This window comes from Osmerus eperlanus, unplaced genomic scaffold (assembly GCF_963692335.1).
Source record: "Osmerus eperlanus unplaced genomic scaffold, fOsmEpe2.1 SCAFFOLD_173, whole genome shotgun sequence".
NCBI classification, from domain to species: domain Eukaryota; kingdom Metazoa; phylum Chordata; class Actinopteri; order Osmeriformes; family Osmeridae; genus Osmerus; species Osmerus eperlanus.
The window spans coordinates 21,520-44,665 of record NW_026911856.1 but is presented as its reverse complement, the minus strand read 5'-3'; the positions used below and the strand labels follow the sequence as shown (position 1 = coordinate 44,665).

General features: G+C 48.3%; 4 protein-coding genes across 4 annotated transcripts; 2 read left to right on the top strand and 2 right to left on the bottom strand.

Annotated features, from left to right (window-relative positions):
- Positions 1–283: 283 nt before the first annotated feature.
- Positions 284–9,979, bottom strand: LOC134016695 (serine/threonine-protein kinase MARK2-like; the record flags this gene model as incomplete). The annotated part of the gene is made up of 8 exons (XM_062456027.1): positions 8,601–9,979; positions 3,583–3,750; positions 2,948–3,005; positions 2,631–2,678; positions 1,876–1,941; positions 1,538–1,608; positions 858–914; positions 284–418 (listed from the first exon to the last, which is right to left on the bottom strand). Coding segments are annotated over exons 1-8 (654 nt in total), but the record flags the coding sequence as incomplete, so codon positions are not given.
- Positions 9,980–10,439: 460 nt separating this feature from the next.
- On the bottom strand, positions 10,440–14,900 carry krcp (kelch repeat-containing protein). Its single transcript, XM_062456028.1, has 11 exons — positions 14,663–14,900; positions 14,196–14,357; positions 13,857–13,938; positions 13,577–13,636; positions 13,061–13,289; positions 12,791–12,922; positions 12,480–12,667; positions 12,133–12,329; positions 11,781–11,872; positions 11,151–11,303; positions 10,440–10,993 (listed from the first exon to the last, which is right to left on the bottom strand). The coding sequence occupies exons 1-11, from the start codon at positions 14,722–14,724 to the stop codon at positions 10,770–10,772; spliced, it is 1,581 nt and encodes a 526-aa protein (XP_062312012.1). The 5' UTR covers positions 14,725–14,900; the 3' UTR covers positions 10,440–10,769.
- Positions 14,901–15,535: 635 nt separating this feature from the next.
- LOC134016698 (uncharacterized) lies at positions 15,536–20,457 on the top strand. The gene is made up of 5 exons (XM_062456030.1): positions 15,536–15,633; positions 16,975–17,443; positions 17,702–19,367; positions 19,505–19,804; positions 19,965–20,457. The coding sequence occupies exons 2-5, from the start codon at positions 17,086–17,088 to the stop codon at positions 20,455–20,457; spliced, it is 2,817 nt and encodes a 938-aa protein (XP_062312014.1). The 5' UTR covers positions 15,536–15,633; positions 16,975–17,085.
- A 90-nt stretch (positions 20,458–20,547) lies between these two features.
- On the top strand, positions 20,548–22,943 carry LOC134016697 (uncharacterized). The gene is made up of 4 exons (XM_062456029.1): positions 20,548–20,999; positions 21,342–21,557; positions 21,670–21,948; positions 22,167–22,943. The coding sequence occupies exons 1-4, from the start codon at positions 20,716–20,718 to the stop codon at positions 22,498–22,500; spliced, it is 1,113 nt and encodes a 370-aa protein (XP_062312013.1). The 5' UTR covers positions 20,548–20,715; the 3' UTR covers positions 22,501–22,943.
- The last annotated feature ends 203 nt before the right edge of the window (positions 22,944–23,146 follow it).

Genomic DNA, 23,146 nt, shown 5'->3' with positions numbered 1-23,146 from the left:
AGGGTGGTTGTGTGTGTGTGTGTGTGGATCAGGGTGGTTGTGTGTGTGTGCGTGTGTGTGTGGATCAGGGTGGTTGTGTGTGTGTGTGTGTGGATCAGGGTGGTTGTGTGTGTGTGTGTGTGTGTGGATCAGGGTGGTTGTGTGTGTGTGTGTGTGGATCAGGGTGGTGGTTGTGTGTGTGTGTATCAGGGTGGTGGTTGTGTGTGTGTATCAGGGTGGTGGTTGTGTGTGTGTGTGTGTATCAGGGTGGTGGTTGTGTGTGTGTGTGTGTGTGTGTGTGTACCTGGAAGAGCTCCGGGGCGGCGTAGGGCGGGGAGCCACAGAAGGTGTCCAGCTTGCTGCCCAGGGTGAACTCATTACTGAAGCCAAAGTCTGCTATCTTGATGTTCATATCTGCATCCAGGAGCAGGTTCTCAGCCTGGGGGGGGAGGGGAGGGGGGGGGAGGGGGGGAGGGGGGAGGGGAGGGGGGGGGGGAGGGGGGAGGGGAGGGGGGAGGGGAGGGTGGGGGGAGGGGGGAGGGGAGAGAGAGACAAAAGAGAGAGAGGAGAGAAAGGCAGATAAATATCAGTTTAATACTGTCAGATCAGGCCCGTGTGTATGTGTGGGGGGGGGGGGGGGCAGGTGCATGCTGGGTAGAAATAGTGTGTGTTGAGTTTACTAAACTTTGCGGAGCGAGGAAGGCTGCGTTGCCTGGCAACAGGCGCAGTGGCACAAGGAGCTCACGCACACTCAGCAACGAGATGACATCATCGCTTGACAACGAACACTGTCTCTCTCTCTCTCACAGACACACAGAGACAGACAGCTCTGAGGGACAATTAGCGACAGGAATGTAGGGTGAGGGGGCGGGGCTTACCTTCAAGTCTCGGTGTACTATGTTCTTTTGGTGACAGTACTGCACTGCAGACACAATCTGGAGGGGGGAGGGAGGGAGGGGGGGAGGAAGGGAGGGAGGGAGGGGGGGAGGGACGGAGGGGGGGAGAGGGGAGGGAGGGAGGGACGGGGGGGGAGGGACGGGGGGGGGAGGGAGAGGGGGGAGGGAGAGGGGGGGAGGGAGGGGGGGAGAGGTGTGACTCTCATATCTGCAACCACATATCTGCAACCACCTCCACATACACTCCTAACCAGCTCCACACACACACACACACGCACACACACGCACACACACACCTAACCAGCGATGGGAAGTAAAGAAGTACTAATACTTCTATAGTGTATTTAAGTAGATTTCAGATTTTTCTGGTATCAGTAATTTACTATTTATTTTCTGAAAACAAAGCCAGAATGAGGTGTGAAACTAAAGTTTTGAAAGTTTGACTAAATATAAAAATAAAAAAAAGATTTGAAAAAAAGATTTGGAAAAAATATATAAACTCTGGTGTGTAATAAAAATGTTTTGAAAGGTTTAAAAGTTTAAAAAACGTAAAACTTGTGAAAAAAAGGTTAAACTTTTGGTTCAAAAACAGACACTTCATTCACACACTCACCTCACACACACAAACACACACACACACACACACACACACACACACACACCTGTCTGAACTTGGCGCGTGCCTCCTTCTCTTTCATCCTGCCGTGAGCCACAAGGTAATCAAACACCTCACCTGGGAGAGGATGAGAGGAGGAGGAGGAGAGAGGAGAGCAGTGACAAATGCCATCAGGCTGTATTGAAGATCAAAACCCAGGAACCTTATTTAAGCTGAGGACAGTGGGACTATTTAAGGGGGAGGTATTTAAGTGTTGCACGCTGGCAGGGGGAGGTATTTAAGTGTTGCACGCTGGCAGGGGGAGGTATTTAAGTGTTGCACGCTGGCAGGGGGACGCATTTAAGTGTTGCACGCTGGCAGGGGTGATTTGAGCGCGTCACACACCTCCACTGGCGTACTCCATCACCAGGTACAGCGTCTTCTCTGTCTCAATCACCTCAAACAGCTTGACTGTTGGGGGAGGAGGGGGGGAGGAGGGGAGGGAGGGGAGAAGGAGGTGAGGGAGGAGGGGGGAGGAGGGAGGGAGGAGGTGAGGGAGGAGGGGGGAGGAGGGAGGAGGTGAGGGAGGAGGGGGGAGGAGGTGAGGGAGGGGACAAGGAGGTGAGGGAGATGGGGGGTAGGAGGGAGGGGAGGAGGTGAGGGAGGAGGGGGGAGGAGGTGAGGGAGGAGGGGGGAGGAGGTGAGGGAGGGGACAAGGAGGTGAGGGAGATGGGGGTAGGAGGGAGGGAGGAGGTGAGGGGAGGGGGGGAGGAGGTGAGGGAGGGGACAAGGAGGTGAGGGAGATGGGGGGAGGAGGGAGGGAGGAGAGGGGGCAGGAGGAGAGAGGTGGAGGGATAGAGGAAGGGAGGAGAGGGAGAGAGAGAAATGGAAGTAAGGAGGGAGAGAGAGGGAGATTGGAAAGAGGGTAACAAATAACATGGAAAAAGAGAGGTTCAGATTCATTACATCTATTCATTTGTAATTTAAAATGATTCTCTCATTCATCAACCTTTACCTATGTCAGAATGATTCATTAGACTCAACTCGGTTTAAATGACTCAATCATGTTAGAATGATTCATTCATTTATTTAAAACAGACACCATAAGACTCACCTCACCATAAGACTCACCTATGGTAAAATGATTCATTCAGACTCACCTATATTTGGATGATTCAACAGCTTCATGATTCTCACTTCCCGAAAAGCTAAAAGGAGGAAGATAATTAGAACTGAGGTTGTGTGTGTGTGTGTGGGGGGGGGTGAGTGTGTGTGTGTGGTGTGTGTGTTCCCCACCCTGGCCTCTGAAAGAAAGTAATTGAGGCCCTCTTCCTGTAATTACACTGAACTCTGACAACTACACCACGAGGAGGGAGGGAGACAGTGAGGGAGATATGGGGGAGGAGGGGGTATGAGGGGGGAGAGACATGTTGGTGTGGCTACAACATAACAGGTGTGTGTGTGTGTGTGTGCACACTCACCTTTTGTAGACTAGAAGAGTTGAGTTGGGTCTTATCAATAATCTTCACAGCCACCTAAGGACAATACATGATATTAGAAACACAGATCAGTGTGTGTGAGTGTGTGTGTGTGTGTGTGTGTGGCTTCTTGCTAACGGTCATGTGGAGTGTTATCAGGGTGTCAGGCACACACACACACAGCTAGCAAGAGCTGAGACTGGAGAGGCGAGGGGGAGACAGACAGACAGAGAGATAGGATGTTGAGTGGTTCCAGTCAAGAGCGAAACATGGAGCATTCACCTCACCCCTCCCCCCTTTCCTCACCCCTCCTCCCCCCTTTCCTCACCCCTCCCCCCTTTCCTCACCCCTCCTCCCTTTCCTCACCCCTCCCCCCCTTTCCTCACCCCTCCTCCCCCCTTTCCTCACCCCTCCCCCCTTTCCTCACCCCTCCCCCCTTTCCTCACCCCTCCCCCCTTTCCTCACCCCTCCTCCCCCCTTTCCTTCCTCCTACTCTCTCCTCTCCCCCTCCCCTCCCCCTTCCTGACACCAACAGGACAAACAGACCCCAGGCTCAGCACAGGAAGCAGGGACACCGGGACAGGAAGTAACACAACAGGAAGCAGTTCCATCCTGACAGGAAGTGATGCGTTACCTCCTTCCCTGTGAGGACGTGTCGTGCCAGTTTGACCTTGGCGAAGTTGCCCTTCCCGATGGTCTTCAGTAACCGGTAGTTACCGATGTGAGGCGTCTCCTCCGCCGTCGTGGCAACCGAGTTCCGACACCGCGGCATGCTGGGACGGCTCCCGGACTTGGAGTCCGGCTGACGGATAGATGGAGGGGAGGGGGTGGAGGGAGGGGAGGGAGAAGAGAGAGGGGGAGGAAAAAAAATGGTTAACTTCTCATAGGCACACACACACACACACTCTTTTCATGCCAGTCATCAGACAGAGTTTATAGCAGGACAAGCGAGGGTCTCAGAGAACTGTGTGTGTGTGTGTGTGTGTGATCCAAGCAGACAGGTGAAGGGGGATCAGGGTTAGTGCTGGCCAACTGGCTCCAGGGAGACCAGACACGACACACACCCACACAGCCAGTGTGGGTGTGTGTGTGTGTATAATCTTTGTGTAAACATTAGCCAAGCTGGTGAAGACGGAAGTTACATCACTGACCTCTCTCCCCTCTCTCTCTCCTCTCCCCCTCTTCCTCTCTCTCTGTCTCTCTCTCCTCTCCCCCTCCTCTCTCCTCCCCCCCCTCTTCCTCTCTCTCTCTCCTCTCCCCCTCTCTCTCTCTCTCTCCTCTCCCCCTCTCTCTCTCCCCCCCCTCTTCCTCTCTCTCCCTCTCTCCCCCTCTTCCTCTCTCTCCTCTCCCCCTCTCCCTCTCTCTCTCTTTTCATTCTATCATCTCTTTCCTCTACTTATCCACACTCAAACACACCTTTCAGTGATAATTATAGATGTGGACACATTGTGATGACGTCAGTTTTTGTGCTCATTCGACAACTTTGCTGCTAAACGCACACCCACACACACTATTACACACACCCACAGCTTCTAGTACAACAGCAGGTTTAGGCCTACACCTTGCATGCATACCAACACACAGAAACACAAGGCACAAGTGGCACACCCTCTCCCTCCCTCCCTCCCTCCCTCCGTAATACTGTTGCCAGGGCTCTTGTTGAGTTTGGACACGACCCTCATTATCACTGACCTTTAGTAAGGTGCTGAGGATCTCACACACGCACGCACACACACACACTGTCCTAGGTCTACACTTAGACAAACCCCGGTATTCTATGTACACTACACACATACCTCTCCTGTCTCTAGGTTGTGATGGCTGTGTTGCCATGGAGATTTGTCATTCACTGGAGCAGCCCCCCCCCTCCTTCCCTCTCTCTTTTCTTCTCTCTCCCCCTCTCTACCTGTCACTTCCTTCATTCCTCACTTCAATCCCTCCCTACATCCATCTGCATCTCTAAACCCATCCTCTAATCTGTTTCTTTTCTCTGACCTGTAAATGTTCTCTCTCTGCCTTCATTATACCTCTCAGCATCTCACTATCTACCCTGAAATGCTTCACACAAAACCTGCCCTCCCTCCCTCCCTCCTCACACACAGACAGCTAAGTCAACCCTGAAAGGCTCTAACATGGAGGTGATACACTGTGTCTCAGTCTGCTGTGAGACTGCCCAAATGTGTGTTTGTATGTGTGTGTGTGTCGGCAGTGTTGCCTGTCACAAGCGAGATCTAAATAAAGACATTCACTTTCTGCTGCAGCAATGTAGATGCGTGTAGGTGTGTGTGTGTGTGTGTGTGTAGGTGTGTGTGTGTGTGCAAGCTTGGGTGAGCGTGAACAAGCGGGTGTGTGAACATGTGTTTGGAAGAGTGTGTGTGTCCGTACACAGTGTCAGATCGTGGTGACAGCCACGCTCAGGAACAGATGGACGACAAGATGACAGAGGAAGTGGAAGAACAACGGACTGGTGGCACACACACACACACAACTTCCACATAGCCTTTGTTCAACAAATAAATACACACACGCAACTTCCACATAGACTTTGTTAAACACATAAATACACACACACAACACACAACAAAATGATGTTAGCAGAGCTCTGAGCTGCTAGCATACATTACCCAGACCTAACCAACAGACACCAGAGACACTGATCAGACATACACAGACGATGAGGGGAGCTTAGACGTGATCTGACTGTGACCCCTGAGAGAGAGAGAGAGAGAGAGAGAGAGAGAGGAGAGAGAGAGAGAGAGAGAGAGAGAGAGAGAGAGAGAGAGAGAGAGAGAGAGAGAGAGAGAGAGAGAGAGAGAGAGAGAGAGAGAGAGAGAGAGAGAGAGAGAGGGAGACAGAGGCGGAAAAATCACACTAAAATGTGAAGCCGAACACACACACACGTACGTACGTATGACATAAAACGGTAGAAAACGTAGGCCAGTTTTCTCCTTCTCTCAGACAATCACACACACAATTACGCCAGAGGAGCAATTGCGTGTGTGTGTAACCAGACGCCTCACCTGAAGACACAAAATATTGGGCCCCTGATGTCAGGGGCGGGGCGACGGTCTGCCTGACCAACCTCCAGAGATTTCTGGACTAGGTGAAAACAGCTGGCAGGGAGACCAATACCCAGCTAGAGACAGACAGTCATGATAGAGACAGACAGACAGTCATGATAGAGACAGACAGACAGTCATGATAGAGACAGACAGACAGTCATGATAGAGACAGACAGACAGTCATGATAGAGACAGACAGACAGTCATGATAGAGACAGACAGACAGTCATGATAGAGACAGACAGACAGTCATGATAGAGACAGACAGTCATGATAGAGACAGACAGGTGGTCATGATAGAGACAGACAGGTAGTCATGATAGAGACAGACAGACACCCATGATAGAGACAGACAGACAGTCATGATAGAGACAGACAGGTAGTCATGATAGAGACAGACAGACAGTCATGATAGAGACAGACAGGTAGTCATGATAGAGACAGACAGGTGGTCATGATAGAGACAGACAGGTGGTCATGATAGATAGAGACAGACAGGTAGTCATGATAGAGACAGACAGACACCCATGATAGAGACAGACAGACACCCATGATAGAGACAGACCCCCCCCCCCTCCCCCCCCACACACACTCACCCCCCCACACACACACACACTCACCCCCCACACACACACACACACTCACCCCCCACACACACACACACACTCACCCCCCACACACACACACACTCACCCCCCACACACACACACACACTCACCCCCCACACACACACACACTCACCCCCCACACACACACGTAAAGTGGATCGGTGGTGTCAGGTCTCTGGACACACGAACCTGAGAGTTGACACGCTAAGGTGTGAATGTGTGTGTGTGTGAGTGTGTGAATGTGTGTGTGTGTGTGTGAGAGAGTCTCCAGTTTGTCTGGACAGACAGAAAGGTCTCCAGGTCAGAAAGACAACCTGCCTCTACGACATGATAAATACACACACACACACGCACACAACTACCTACACAAACACACCTACGTACACACACCTCCTTTGAAAACACTGGCTAGTCTAGTTCTGGCCATAAGTGTTCCTTGTTAATTTTCTCCATTCATACCAACATTAGAAAGGATCTGTTCAGAGGCTAGTCATTACCCCACCCCCCACCCCCCCTCCACACCTCTTACTTCTCTCTAGACCAGTGATTCTCAACCCTGGTCCTCGAGTACCTGCATGTTTTAGATGTTTCCCTGCTCCGACACACCTGATTCAAATGAATGGGTCGTTATCTAGTTATACAGAAGCCTGCTAACGACCCTTCATTAGAATCAGGTGTGTTGGAACAGGGAAATATCTCAAACATGCAGGACAGGGGGTACTTGAGGACCAGGGTTGAGAACCACTGCTCTAGACTACACCTGGTTTTAGCAATCTGCATTCACCTTGCACTGTGAGTCACCATCACAGCAGTAATCAATACCACACACACATATACACACATGAACGTTGCTCTCAGGAAGCAGTATCTGACATGGGTAGCATGTCCACACACACATCTGGACCCATGGACCCATATGGACCCATGGTAACAAAGCATGCTAATAGCAACACACACACTCTTTCTCTCTGTCAAAATCATATCCTTCTTTCTCTCCCTTCTCCTTTGACACCGTCTCATCTACACACCCTCCAAAGACAATCTTCACGTTTTTCTCTTCGTGTTCTCTCTTTCATTCTTCACATCTTAGAACGTCTTCCCGCTTGCCATCTTGTCCCTGTTCACACGACCTACCTCCCTCCCACACACACAACAAATCAGTGCGTGTTAACGGTTAGGCAGTTCTTAGTCTAAACACACAGGCGTGGTGGTGATCGGCCTCTCCTCTTTCCAGGTGACAAACAAACACACCCACCTGCGCGTGACGTCACCGGTGCGCCCTTTAGAAAACCCTCCAGACCTTCGTCTTGCCCAGATGCCGTTAGTAAACCGGAGATGATCCGAGTTCGGTTAATCTACAGCAGCTCCCTCTCCGCTCAAACCACGAGACCGTGGTCATTACACGACGACGATGATTAGCCGTTGTTTATCTTTAACGATTACGAGGGCTTGGCACAAGTTGGAGAACTGGCTACAAAATACTTAAGAGCTCTTTTAATGATTAGCCACATCAAATGGTTGACGGGCTTCTTTGGGGACCGTGTACGCCAACACAATAGTAAAGACACGCAGCCATTCATGGCCGGATGCTTTCTACGGTGGGAATGTAAGCCGTTAGCCAGCTTGCTTGATATATGTAAGAATAGTTTATGATCAACGTTAAACAAAAGCAATTTACCAGACCAGATACGTAAAACTCAAGTTTGCGGTTGTATTACCTCGGCGTGATGTGATCAAGCTTGACTAATTCACTGTGTGGTATGAGAATGCGGTCACACGGTACAATGATGCCATGAAAATAATCAAATTCTATGACTCAGTCAACAAAAACTAGAGACTAACCAGTTGACGAGCTTTCCGAATTGCAAACCCCTCTCAAGTTTCTGGCAAGCTTTAAAACTGAAAGGAACATTGTACAAACGCCACTAAACAGCAAAGTGAAAGATTAGAAGTTAGACTACGTTATGGGGGCTGAAACTTACCTGGCTAGACGAATTTTCAATGACAGCCAGCAATGGCGCTCTGGTCGACATCTTCAAGGATTTAGAAAAACCGGGGGTCTGGGAGAGACGAATAAAAAAAGTTCAGGCTACTATGTTCATCTAGCCAGCTTCTGAGATAGCGAGGGACCCCAAATATTCACAACTTGGAGGAAAAAGTTGTTCCTTTGCTGGCCAGATAGCTAGCCAGCCAGCAAGCCACACGACTCGCTCCGTGTGTTCAACAAGTTGATTCCCTCATTAGCCAGCGGTTTGCTAAGTTAGTCAGCTAGCTAGCTGCAGGTACACCTCCCATAGCGACGAGAAAAGAGTAATTTCCCGAAACTGAAAGAAACGTTCAAACCGAGAGTTGGTGGTTGACAAGTGTAATTCCGTTTTCCAATCCTAGGAAGGCGAACGCTGCCAAGCTTAACTGATAAGGAGCGTTACTAGCTAGCAAGCTAATAAAAGTCCCTAAAAAATCTGATGAGCTATACGTTTAAGTGGAGTCAAAGTCCAAATTGAATGCTAACCACTTGGCTAGCAAGTGCGACAACCTCAGCTGTCAAAAAAACCCGCTGGCGCTATCAGTGTCTATTCCAAGAGCTAAAAATCAAGTCCGAGGACTTCAAAACTTCAGGCCAAGTGGCCCCGGTGTCGACCTTAGTTTGCGGTTGTAGAGAAAATCCAAATCTTTCCGGTTGGTCATCCAGTCTCGGTTAGAAGAATGTCATAATAGTGTCCCCACTCTATTCCTACCGACATAACCAGTTGAACATTCCGCCTTTGTTTTTCAGTTAAAACGGGTTCATTTCTATGCGTCTGCAAACGGCAGATCACGTTTGCTAGCTAACGTTACTGGCCAGCAAAAATCCACCAAACTCCAAATCCACGGAAATCACCGTCTTCCCGATTGCGTGATTTGAATAAGGTCGTTCAACTGCTGCACTGCTGCAGTGTGTTGGTAAAAATTCCCGGCGTTTTACCAGTGCCCGGTTGATTTCCGTGGGGCGTATAAACGATTTAAGTTCTACAATCCATTCTTGGCAACAGGGCTTTTTCGATTCCTCGGTGGACTGGGAGTGCGTGTCAACGGGCGAGTGAGGCAGAGCTGCGCCCGAATGCAGCCTATGCGCACGATCTACCGATACCGGAACAAGAGCAAGCAAACATGGCTGCTTGCACCACGACTGGGGAGAGGAGGGAGGCGCGCTGTGGGAGGGCGCGTTCAAAGTTCGGACAGAATCGGTTCCATTCGGAAAATCCACAGGTGTTCGTTAGTGCCAACAGCGCACGATTTTAAAAGCGGGTGTAAAAATGTTCACTAGACTTAAGATCGGTGTTGAAACGTTATAAGCTGTCACCATAGCAACGACACTTGACAGGTTCCTACAATCCACAACCGGGAGAAAAACGTTCAGCCACATTATTCAGTGAAGATCACTGACGGTAGTCTGTACTGCCACCTTGAGTCGTGACGTAGGGTTTTACAGGTGATGCACGTGTATCCGGTGTCACTTTCTCTCGGTGAGTTTGCTTACGGAAATTTGCTAAACTAAGGAGTTTCTTAAGTTGCCTTAAGGAGAAATGTAATACCTCCGAACCTGTCAAATATAATTAGGAAAAGTATTGATGTACATTGCTCTCTATTATTTGGTGATAAAGCAATATTGGAAGTATTAAAATCATTAACATTTAAAATAACTGATCGTAGAGTCTCTCAATCCTTCCAGAAGTCCAAAGTAATGCTGCAAGTCAACAAACTCCACTTCCACAGCACAAAAACAGATTAACGAAAGCACAAACTCAACAATTGTTTAAACTATATTTTTTAATAAAAAGTTCCTCCAAATCACTGATGATTACAGGTTACAGAACAAGATGGTAGACACATGTCTGTTTTCACTCTGTTAAAACATTCACCTGAGGGACAACTTGAACATATAAAAATATCTAGGTAAAAAAAAAAAACCTTGATCAAGCCTTTAAAACCCTTTTTGTTGTTACGACCTCCTGTATTGGCCCGTACAGTCCAGAAACATCAAACATTTAAATACTTTAACATCGCATAGTTTAACAGTTTAGAACTAAAACAAAATATGTATATTTATAAAAAATACAAATAGAGAGTCTAATTCGTCCTCCATTTCCCTGAAGCACTTTCAGTAGTTCTTAGCTTTTATCCATCAGTTCGTGCTCGGCAACCGTCGTCAGGTCGGAATAGAAATTCCCCTCGTTGTCTCCGCCCCCGAACACCAGCAGGGTTCTATTGGCCCCGCCCTCCTCCCCCCCCCCCTCCCCCGAGAGGCAGTTGGCCGTTGTCATGGTGATGATCGAGTGGCCGGCGCGAGGCACGGAGAGCTGAGGGTGGAAAATCTCCGTCCAGCTGCTGGTCTCTGGAAAAGGAAACAGGAAGTGGTCATCGAGAGGACAGGAAGTGGTTGAAAGGAGGAGTTGGTGAAGTTTACTACCTCCCCCCCCCCACACAGACAACCACAGACTCTCTCTCCCTATCTACCCCCCCCTCCCCCTTACTTCTCCCCCCCCCCTCACCTGTGTTGAAGATGAAGGTGTCGGTGAGGGCGTGCTGGCCGTCGTACCCCCCGTGGAGCAGGAACCTGGATCCTGAGAGGGGGGCGTTGCCGTGCCAACACCGGGCAGACGGGGCGCGGCCCGACGTCCGCACCGCGCTGAACTCCATCAGACCTGGGAGGAGACACGGGGGTGGGGGCTGTGATGGGTGGAGCTGTGCGTGTGGGGCTGTGATGGGTGGAGCTGTGCGTGTGGGGCTGTGATGGGTGGAGCTGTGCGTGTGGGGCTGTGATGGGTGGAGCTGTGGGGCTGTGATGGGTGGAGCTGTGCGTGTGGGGCTGTGATGGGTGGAGCTGTGCGTGTGGGGCTGTGATGGGTGGAGCTGTGCGTGTGGGGCTGTGATGGGTGGAGCTGTGCGTGTGGGGCTGTGATGGGTGGAGCTGTGCGTGTGGGGCTGTGATGGGTGGAGCTGTGCGTGTGGGGCTGTGATGGGTGGAGCTGTGCGTGTGGGGCTGTGATGGGTGGAGCTGTGCGTGTGGGGCTGTGATGGGTGGAGCTGTGCGTGTGGGGCTGTGATGGGTGGAGCTGTGTGTGTATGTGTAGGCTGTGTGTGTGTGTGTGTATTTATCTACAGGAGTGTGTGTGTTTTACCCAGGTCCAGCATGTACATGTCGTTGTAGCAGACAGGTGTGTCCCAGCCGCCAAACATGAAGATCTTCCCCCCCAGCACACAGGCAGAATGACTGCAGAGAGAGAGAGGGGGAGGAGGTGGAATATCTGTGTTCATATAGCAGTCAACAACCTTTTTGGTGCCAATGTGAGAAGGCACAGTAGAGAGAGAAAGAGAGGTAGAGAGAGGGAGTAAGAGAAGAGACAGAGAGATAGAGAGAGAAAGAGAGAGAGACAGAGAGGGAGGTAGAGAGAGAGAATGGAAGAGGCCATACTGTCATTAACTTAGAAGTGCTAGCATTCTGTTGTGTGTGTGCGCACACGCTCAACTCACCCTGAGCGTGGGGCAGGCTTGTCGCCCATGACAATGGGCTGGTACCATATTGAGAGCTGGGGGTCGAAGATGTAGAGAGAGTCGCTGCAGCCATCAGGCTCTGGGTGGGGGCGAGGAAACACCCCCCCCAGGACAAATAGTTCGCCCCGGAACATACTACAGCTGTGGTAGGCTAGGGGGGGGACCTTACCCTGGGCCTGAGGAGAGGAGAAGAGGATGTGTACTGTGTGTGTAATGTGTGTACATGTGAGTGTGTGTACTGTGTGTACGTGTGTGTGTGTGTACTGTGTGTACGTGTGAGTGTACTGTGTGTACGTGTGTGTGTACGTGTGTGTGTGTGTGTGTACCTCCACTGTGCTCCACCTCCAGCTCTGCGTGTCCAGGATGTGAACATCGTTGAACCACTTCCTGTTCTTGGAGCCGCCGAACACGAAGATTCGTCTGGAGTCGGGGTCGTAGGTCGCCGTGTGGCCAATCCTGGCCTCCGGGGTGGGGCCTTCCGCCAGCGTCTCCGCAGCAACCCAGGACATGTCCTCTGATTGGGTGCGAAGGGGACAGGAAGTGAGGTGTCGGTCAGCGGGAAGTCCGTTGTGTGTGGTCAAGTGTGTGGGTATACTGTGTGTGGTATGTATATATTTGTGTGCGTGTCTAAACCCACCTGTACACAGCTTCCACATAGGGTCCTTACAGAACTGCATCCTACAGCCCTGTCCTCCAATCAGGATGGCTGTCTGGGGGTCGATCAGACACATACTCTGACCCCAGCGACCTGACGGACCAGCCAATGAGACTGCAGGGAGCGAGGGAGGGTCAAAGGTGAGAGGGTACCAGGAAGTAGGCTGCATACACACATGGAGAATCTTTCCAACACACAGTGATATACACTCTCCCCCCCTACACACTCTCTGTCCCTCCCTCCCTCACCTACCAGTCTGTGTGGGAGTCTTGGCCTGTCTCCCCCGCCCCCTGGGGGGGTTCTGAGAGGTGCGGGTCGCACCCCCCTGCTGGAACAGCCTGGTCTGACCCCCCTTGCCGTGACCTTTGACCCTCCTGAGCGGGGTGGATCTCTGCGGCGAGTCGTCGTTGGGACCCATGTTCTCCTCTTCCTCCTCTCTCCTCCTCTTCCCCTCCCGGACAGCAGGGGGCGCCACAGAGCACTGGAGCAGAGCACAGCACACTCACTACAGGGCTCAAACCTTCTGCCTACGGGACATCTGTTGCCGGGTAGATTTCAAACGTTATATCTTTTCGTCCCTACAAAGTTACGACACAAACTTAAGAGAAACTGACTGATTAGGTTTCATTGGTTTCTTCAGATCACACAACCCTGGTGATCGTGTCGCTTGATACATGACAGTTCTGTTCAAACTGGAGGAGAGAGAGAGACAGAGAGAGAGAGAAGCTACTTGAGCTTATTGAGACTCGGCCGGAGGCTGCGTCTCACCTCTGGAGTGAACTCCTTCATGGCCAGGGTAACAGCTGGCTCAGAGAGGTCTGCTTTCACCTGGAGGAGGGGAGGGAGGAGGGGAGGAGAGAGGGAGGAGTGTGAAGGGGAGGAGGGCAGACGTGGAAGAGGGGGGAAGAGGAAGGAGAGGAGGAAGAGAGAGCAGGGATCATTCGGTCAGTTAATGTGAAGATGGATGCATGAATGAAGGGATGAATGGAGGGATGAATGGAGGGATGTACGGAGGGATGTACGGAGGGATGTACGGAGGGGTATTTACCAGGTCCCCTCCTTCCAGGGTGATGGTCAACATCGCCCCCTCTGTCCAGCTCTCCTCCTCCCACCTCTCCCAGGACAGACACCTGGAGTACGGGACAGGTACAGACAATGTCACTAGTGTGTGTGTGTGTGTGTGTGTGTGCACATCAGAAAAAGATTATCTTTGGAATAAATATTTACATGTCTTCCCCCCACCACCCCTCAAAGCGATGCAACAGTTGCATGTATGAAGTACTTTGTTCATCAATTCAATCTGTTCACTGAACTAAAATGTGCAAAAGACCAATGAGCTACCTGAGCGACGTGATACAGGTGTGTTCCAGGGGTGATATTGACCTACTTGTTGTATGGCGTCAGTTTCCCGATTGTGATCGGTACTCGGTTCGCGTCGTTCAGCTCCGCGTTGACGCAGATGCGCTCGCCCCACCGGCCACTGGAGAACAGCACCACCTGCCGGGAATCAGCTGGTACTACAACACACTTCCAGGCTGACCCATTGGCGCTGCGATAAAAAGTTGTATTTTTAGCTGGTTGTAATATTCCTGGCAAATGTACGCTAGATTTGAATGAGCACGTTTTGAATTCACTGGTAATGATCGCTGATATTATAGCTTAAATGTATTTTCTGTGCAAATGTGACGCTCGTGTTCTTGCTAGCTAGAAAACAAGAGCCTCGCGTGCTTTTAACACTGCAATGACCCTGCAAACATGACAAACTGATATTATTCAAAGACTTCTTTCAAAGAAAAATCACTTATTTGTAAATGCACAACACAAGTGCGCCACTATGCATGCAGTGAACTTTACCATAGAAGTTTACGGGGCGCTTCGTTGATTCCGAAAACGACGAATACCCCAAAATCATCCATCTTGCGTTTCCTTCCAGAAGCAAAGAAGGTTTGCTCGCTAGGAAATATATGTTACCCGCGCCTCACTGTAACAAAAAAAGCGCAAAACGTAATGTACTGTTGTTGCTCCATACGTCTCCCGCCACCGTTGTCCATAAAATTATGAAAGCCGCGCCAACAAACAGTTCAGGAACTTTGGTGTCAGTCACCAGCCAATCAGAGGCTTTAGTTTGGCCGCGTCAGTTCAACGCGTGTGTGTTCTAGTGATGGGCATTCCGGCTCTTTTTCGTGAGCCGGCTCGTATGGCTCAGCTCACTAAAAAGAGCCGGCTCTTTTGGCTCCCTAACGGCTCTTTAAAAAATACATGTTTTAACTATGAATTTGACTATGATAGGTGTGAAAACAATTTGATTAAATTATGAAATGAAATCATACTCGACCGTAACCACATATCTTTAAAAATGCATTGATTTGTCATGGCTCTCCTCCGAGTTTTGACTACTCTCTGACTGTGTGAGTTGGCTCGGCCCTCCCTCATGCAGGATTGACAGGAACAGACGATGATCGTGTGCGCCTTTAAGCCTACAAGTATTTTTTCGTTGTTCTTTGAATTAGTCAATTATTTTAAATACAATTAAAATTCATTATTTCATAATCATTTAGTTGTTATAGGCTGTATTAATCTATTAAAAATAGAGTCGGCTCTTCAGATATGCGAGCCAGCTCCCGACGTTCACCTTCAAGAGCCGGCTCTTAGAGCCGGATCGTTCGCGAACGACCCATCACTAGCGGACTGCACAAAGTCAGCACGAGCCCACGTAGGGAGGAGACAGCGATACCCAAGGAGAGGGAGCGAAGCAGAAATATATCGTTATTGTAGCGGTCATTTATATCAATTACTCGCGATTCGTCTATAGGTTGAATGAACAGGTAAGAATTTATTATTATTTTGTAGTTTTTATTTATTTTATTTATTAAGTCTTACGTTTTTTACTTTCGTTTTTAACATATCCGCCCAAACTATTACACATTTCTCAACCCAACGCTCTATAAGCTAAATCATCTTGCGTCAGTCCATTTCTAGATTTAGGCGGTGTCAAAAAAGTTGTTATTCTCATTAAATAGCCGAAGTGTGTGTTGTACCTGCGCCTATTGGTTCTCAAGGTTATGACTCGCTTTACTCAAAGATGTAGTCTTGTATAGCATACAGTCTGTTAGGGACCCCCCCCCTCTCTCTCTTCTTATCTTGACTCTTCTGCTCCGCTCTGCTCTCGTTCTCCTACCCCTCTCGCTTCCACCACTCCTGCCTGTAAACTAACTTTAGATAATTCACTCACATTATGAATAGTTGATCAAGCAACCGGAACATTAAAATATTGTGGAAGCCACCACTGACGTTTAATATTTTAGAATTTCTCTCCCTTTGAGTTGTACTTTGGGGTCTATTTTAGCGTGACCATATTCTGGTTTTCCAAAAAGAAGACATGGGGTGTGGATTAAAAGGGTTCCAAATAGGGTTACTATGAATGCAAACTTGCAGTGAAAAAGACACTATTAGCATAACATAAATATATTATATATACATACATATACACAGCATATACAGTATATATCAATATTTCAAAACAGGAATACAGACACAGGAAAAGTCAGGTACTGTTGTATACACAAAGTCTTCAATCAATCCAAAGTTCAAAAAACGGCACTGGAACTCTGCAAAGTATCCAGAGCAACTTACAGTAAGTACAGGGACATTCCCCCCGAGGCAAGTAGGGTGAAGTGCCTTGCCCAAGGACACAAAGTCATTTTGCACAGCCAGGAATCGAACCGGCAACCTTCTGATAACTAGCCCGATTCCCTAACCGCTCAGCCATCTGACCCCCTTCTAGCTCAGGCCTCTGCCTGCGAAGGACGATGTCTGCTTCCAGGTGGCCTTCTCCCTCACTCCTCAGCCTCTGTCACCCAGATCTCACACTCAGGCTCAATATCTTCTATTCTTTAGTGGTAATAATAATCAGTCAACAGCTTAACATGTGGTTTCCCTAATACTAAAACGGGTGATTCGAGAGTTTCATTTTCAATCAGATAAATCAATAATCATAATCCATTTTCCTCTTTCATCAACGGTAAGATGTCAATTTCCACGTCACTACCAGGAGGATTGTATTTTTTTTATTCAGCAATAATAACAACTAATTATTGCACACATATATTTAAAAACTGATAAAATCACAGTTGTGGCCATTCTAGTATTCATGTTTTCTTTCACAGACTGACTGTATGGAGAGCCCGGGCTGTAACTGTCTGTGACGGGGAACCAGAGGAACCAGGGGAACCAGGGGAACCAGAGGAACCCGAGGAACCAGGGGAACCAGAGAGACCATGGCGAGCACTCAGCAGTTCGCTCTGGAGTACCTTCAGAACGGCCGCAGGTCCCTCGAGACCCACCTCAAGAACCCCTCCATGGTGACGGCACAACTGAAACATCTCAACATCGTCCCAGAGAAGGTGCTGCGAAAGGTCAGGTCGTTCAAGAAGAGGTTGTCCCAGACGAGAGTGCTACTCAACGAGGTCACCAAGAGGGGAGAGGTTGCCAGTTATGAGCTGTTGAAGATTCTGTACAAGAACAGGCACAAAACATTACCCAGAACTCAGTCCAAGCTGGGCCCAGATCTACACCAGTGGATCAGCTGCTTCTCCTTTACCGAGGACCCTGATTTACAGAGTAGTCCAGCTTCAGGTAGGCCTGGCAACCTGCTAATCTGTAAAACCTACTGTAACATTTTAAAGTGCTGCGTATGAGATGGCAATTGTTTTGGTGTGTGGCAATACACCAAAACAAGTCATCTAAGTGTAGTTTTATCATCCTGAAATGTAAAATTATGGGCATTCTGGTGTATCACCAAGCCTTTGCATCAATGCTATTTTGTACTGTGACAACCTCATTACATGAACTCTTATAGAAAGACTGAATTTGTAAAATTGTTGTCTTTGTCAGACCTGGGGCCGTGCGAGAGATACAGGAAACAGCTGAAGATGAAAGCAACAGAGGTGGTCCAAGCGAAGCTGGACCGCAGCATGAACTTCCTCAGAGACAAGTGGAAATCCTTTACCTACATCCCTCTTGTGTTAGACACAGAAAAGAGTGACTTGTCCAAAATCAAGTGCAAAGGGTACAAAAAGGCACGTGAAAAAAAACTGAAGACTTACATCCCGAGGGACAAAGGAAAACTGTCCCTCGATCATTTACTGAAAACCAACGAAAAGAAAATCCTGCTTGTCGGGAAACCAGGCATCGGGAAAACAACCGTGGTGGAGCAACTCCTGCGGCTCTGGTCGGAGAACGAACATTACGAAGAGAGTTACATGTTCTACTTTGACGAGCCAGCAATGAGATCCATATCTCATTCCTCTGAGCCGTCCACACTGAGGTCTCTGCTCTTCGACAGATACGTCAGTCCAGAGCAGGGCACGGAGGACGAGGTCTTGCGGGACCTCGAAAACAATTCGGAAAACGTCACAGTGGTGTTTGACGGGGTCATCGAAGAGATGAGTAACACCGTTCTAAAAGATATCATGAATAAAAAAATCCTATGTGACGCGAAGGTCCTCACTACCTGCCGACCGGAGGCGGAGGACTGCGAGTTCCTGACCGACTGGCCCTCGTACAGGGTGGAGGTGAAAGGCTTCAATGACGAGTCCATCCATGCTTATTTTAAGTGGAGGTTGGGCACCACAGAACCGAAGGAATGCAGCATCCTGAACAACCTAGCTGTGTTTAGCCTGTGTCACGTTCCCATGTACGCCTTCATAGTGACCGCTTGCATCTCCTTCAACCCCTCCGAGGCAGATCTTCACCCTTGCACGATAACAGAAATGTACGTCCGGATCTTCCGCCACTGCATGAAAATACACGGCGACCAGAATGTAGAGCATCTTGACAAATACATCCAGGACCACAAGGGCAACATTAGATTCCTAGCGCTAAGCTCCTACCAAGCCATGCTGAATAAATCAGTAAACCTGTCAGGACTGGACTGCAAAGACAACATCCAACAAGCGTTTTTGACATTCAGCGCGGCCAAAGACCTGTCAGCTTCAACGACAGAGTTTCTGTCTTCGTCCTTCCTACACAACACCATGCAGGAGTTCTGGGCAGCTCTTTTCCTTTTGATGACGCCAGGCAACATTAGCGATGTCCTTCAGAAATGCAGGACCGAAGACGGAAAGTACCTGAAGTACGTTGTCTGTTTCCTCTGTGGACTCATGTCCAGTCGCCTCGCGGAGCTGATGAATTGTGTCATGCACGCGGAAGAAATAAGGGTCATATCTTATTCTTACATGGAAAAGATCATAGACACATTTATCCATCCTAGTCGCGACGAAGATTATGATGCATTGGTCTCCTCAGAAAATCTCTTGTTTACCTGCCAGTGCCTGTTTGAGCACCAATCACCTGAGGCCTGTGCAAGCTTCCTGCAGAAGGTCAACTTTGAATTCAACCTATCGGGTGAGGAACTCGACCCCCAGCAGTGCTGTGCCGTCTCCTACGTGATAAACCAATCAGAATGCCAGGTCGTCTGTCTGTACTTAGATGACTGCTCTATATCCGACAGAGGACTGAAACTTTTCCTGAGCTCTCTGGGAAATATTGCGCATCTGAGGTAAGCCTGCACAGGGCAGACGCACAAAAAAATACAAATGAATACAAATAAATCATCCAAAGACGTCAAGGCTATTTAAGGTGAAATATGAGAGCTTGCATGTTTATTTAACCCAAACTCCTTTATTTGTTTGACAGTCTGGACCCCATCCGACAATGTCAGATGTGGAAAGCTGCTCTACACCCAGATACCCAGGCTGATTTCGACACACTGCTAAGCAGACTGCTAAGATTGTGTGACGGAAAACTCCACCTGTCTGCTGTCGAGGGGCAAAATGACCAGGGGGTGTTCCAGAGGACAGGAGAGTTTCAGTTTCTGAAGCAGAGGGGAGCAGAGACTGTGGAACTCTGCCTGCACCTTGACAGAGACACTCCACATATTGATGAATCCCTGACGAAAGCCATATTAGATAGCCTGCCCAACATCAACATAATCAGGTTTGGAGCCACATGAACAGTAGGAAAGTTTAGTTTGGCTAAGTAAAATTTTCTCAACTCCACTATTAAAACTGCAGTGTAGTAAGGAAGAGGCAGAATACAGAGAAAGATCAATCATTATTGCTTTCATAATACAATTGTATCATAACCCTTCCTTCAGATTTGTTGATTCAGGTGAAAGGAGTAATTCGTTTGAGGCGTGGGCAAGGTCCTTCCAGCTGGATCTGTTGTTACTTGGGGCCCTGAAACAGAAAGAGACCGGACAGAAATGCGTGGACCACCTCCACAGGCTTCTACCAGTGACCAACTCAGACTCCACTGAGAATAAGACCACTTTTGCTCTGCTTCTGTACCAGCATGTTAAGTCGTACGAGGACAGCCAAGGTGTGACAGTGCTGCCCAAGCTGGTGCCTGTTTTCCACTCAGTCCCGCTGGTTTGGCAGATCAGCCTCGCCGACAGTAGGATCTCCGCTCTCCTGGATGTACTGAAGGTGACGGGGGTGAAGAAGCCCATGGAAGTGGGACTGTCCGATGATGACACTGAACTGGGGAAACTGTTGGTGTTTCTGCCATTCATTTCACAGCTGAGGCAAGTCATTAAACTTTACAATTGTTACCACATTTTCTGGACAATCCATGTCAAATGTTTATAGACTACAGCGTCATCAATCGTTTTTGATTTGACAGTCGATTTGTGTTATAAATAAATACATGTAACATGATAAATATCTCTACACAGATTCAACGACTACATCCTCATCCAATACAGTGATACCCAATCCAAAACCATCAAACGGCTTCTGAATCTTTTCCGGTTGGCAAAACAACACGAAGACCAGACTGGAGAGCAAACCTTGAAATTGCTGTCCGATGTCTGTAGCTACCCAAATTTCCCGTTCAACTGCGGTAACATGGAACAGGAACAGACCGAATTTCTCCTCAATCTGTACTCCTCCGCGGTGGAGCTCCAGTTCGAACCGAAAGAACGAATCATATTGGCAATTCAGACGATATTGCTGTTTGCTCCAGCTGTCTGGGTTACCAACATGTGTGGGGAAGATGGTTCTGTTTTGTTCACAGTGCTGAAACTTACACGGCAAAAAAGACCTGTTTATCTGAAGGATTGGTCAGTGAACTGGACTGATGAGAACATAAAGCGATTCATCCAATACCTGCCGCACATCTCACAACTGTGGTGAGTTTATAGCGCATCACTGTCGATCACTGTGCAGTGCTATTCCTAACCTTGATGCCAGTGTGCTGATTGGACAAGATCTATTTCTTGTGCTATTGCAAAAAATCTTATACACTGCTAGCTTTGAATTAGGTTGTATGTGCTCTTGAAAAACAGTACACATTTTCTAAATGCAAAATTCACATGATAAAACATGAGTATTTCGTTACTCAATTTAATGCTAAATATTTCCCACCTTTAAAATACACTTAAAAGAAAAATGGAGGCCTATTAGGGGTTTACAATCCAATGACACTTTTTAAGTTTTCTTTGTCATGTCATAAAAATGAATTTTTATGCCAGGGTTTCTCCCCAAGATGAGACTGAAGTGCTGGCGAACCACCTCTCCCTGTCTGCCGTACAGAGGTCCTGTATAAGGCACCTTTGTGTTTATAGCGCTCTGGACAACAAGGAGACGGGACAGCCGTCTCTGCAAGCTTTACTGACAGCTCTCCGTTCCGCTTACTCATCCCAGCTCTCAGCCCGCCAGTTTTTACAAGACCTTTGCGCAAAGCTGTGGTAAGTTTGTTCATGTTCAAGTTTTTTTAATTATTTTATTTCTTTATTGTGACATCTGTTGTGGAATTGATTGGTTTCCCGTGTCCTTTTTTTTTGTGTTATTTTTTCTCAGCTGCGGAGAGCAGGTCATCTTTTCGTTGTGCGAGATATTGTGCTCCTCCGGTGAGCTGAACACACAGTTAGCCCTCTCCCTCCTCCAAGCCGTCAACTTCAACATCACTCTGAACGGATGGTTGACTACAGAATCCTGCAGAGCGCTGGGTTCCCTCCTGGGTTCTGAGAACGTTGTTCCTGATGGACAACGTCTCAATATGACGCTTACCCCAGAGAGTGTCTCCATTGAAGGAGCCCAGCTGCTCTTCAAACAAGTGAAAGAAATTCACACTCTTAGGTTTGCATAAATGTGTATTTACGATTTTGTATGCAAAGACTGGACTCTAGTGGTGCTCTCAGACTAGCTGAACTCTGTCCATGTTGCAAGAAGGATCTAATCGGACAGTAAAGGGCAAGACCTGGAGCAACTCATTTGATTTAGTATTCTGTGATATCTGTGTTCATGTTAAAATCATTGTGAAGACAAATAACATCCAAAATGTATCTGTTTTGCAGAACAAACAACATTTCTATGCTGAAACTGGCCAGACTGGTAAAGTCCAAGTCCTTTTTTAGTCCTCTGATAATCGAGGAGCTGGCTCTCGTCTTTTCCTGTCCAAGTTCAACCAAAAGGGTTCAGGGGAGGTTGGTAAGTAGCTTGGTCTCTCTTCTGAGGGTGTGGAGAGTGAAGATCCTGAACTTGAGAGACTGTCCACTTGAGGGGAACTTTCTCACAGCGCTATTGTGCCTTGAGGCTCCGCTAACTATCAGGCAAGTTGAAATGTGTTCGCTGTACATAAAGACATCCACATTACTACTCACAAACACCCTTAGGAGAACTAGAACATAATTGTTCAATCATTCCTGACATCACTCCTGAAAACACAGAAAAGCTTCTTTTCTTTTGCTGACAAATAGCTTGTTTTACGTGTTTTTGTCCAAGATAGTGTAGTGGTCAGCTTTTGGCTGATCAGGTTGCTTTCTCAAGAATGTCGAGAGGGGAGGCTGAGTCTGAGTTCAAATGCAGATTGTCTTTATTGTCACAAGAACAACGGTTACATTTGTTTAGATCTCTTCGCCAGAGAAGATCTAACTAATACATGAATTCACAGTCATTATATACAGTCGATAGGCAGTCCCATAATCTGTACCTTGAACCTGCCTGTGAGAATGTATTGATCTTAATCAGCGTATGTCAGTTTGCCTTGGTCCCAAAAGACCCTTACTATCCATAGTGAACGTACAAAGTCTACCTGCTGTTTAGTTAATATTTCGCTATCTGGTGCTTGCGCCTGTCCGAACAGGTCAGCTTGACATGTTCGGAGCAAGTCCCTGAAAGAGCCATTGCTCAAATATGTAATGTTCGTATTGTGACCTCTGATGACGATCACTTTGATTACCTGACTGCTTCATCACTGATGCTATCTTAGTGTTATGCTTTTAGTGGCCACACATTTTAAGGTCAACTAGTTCGACCTTTTGTCTTACTGTCTAAA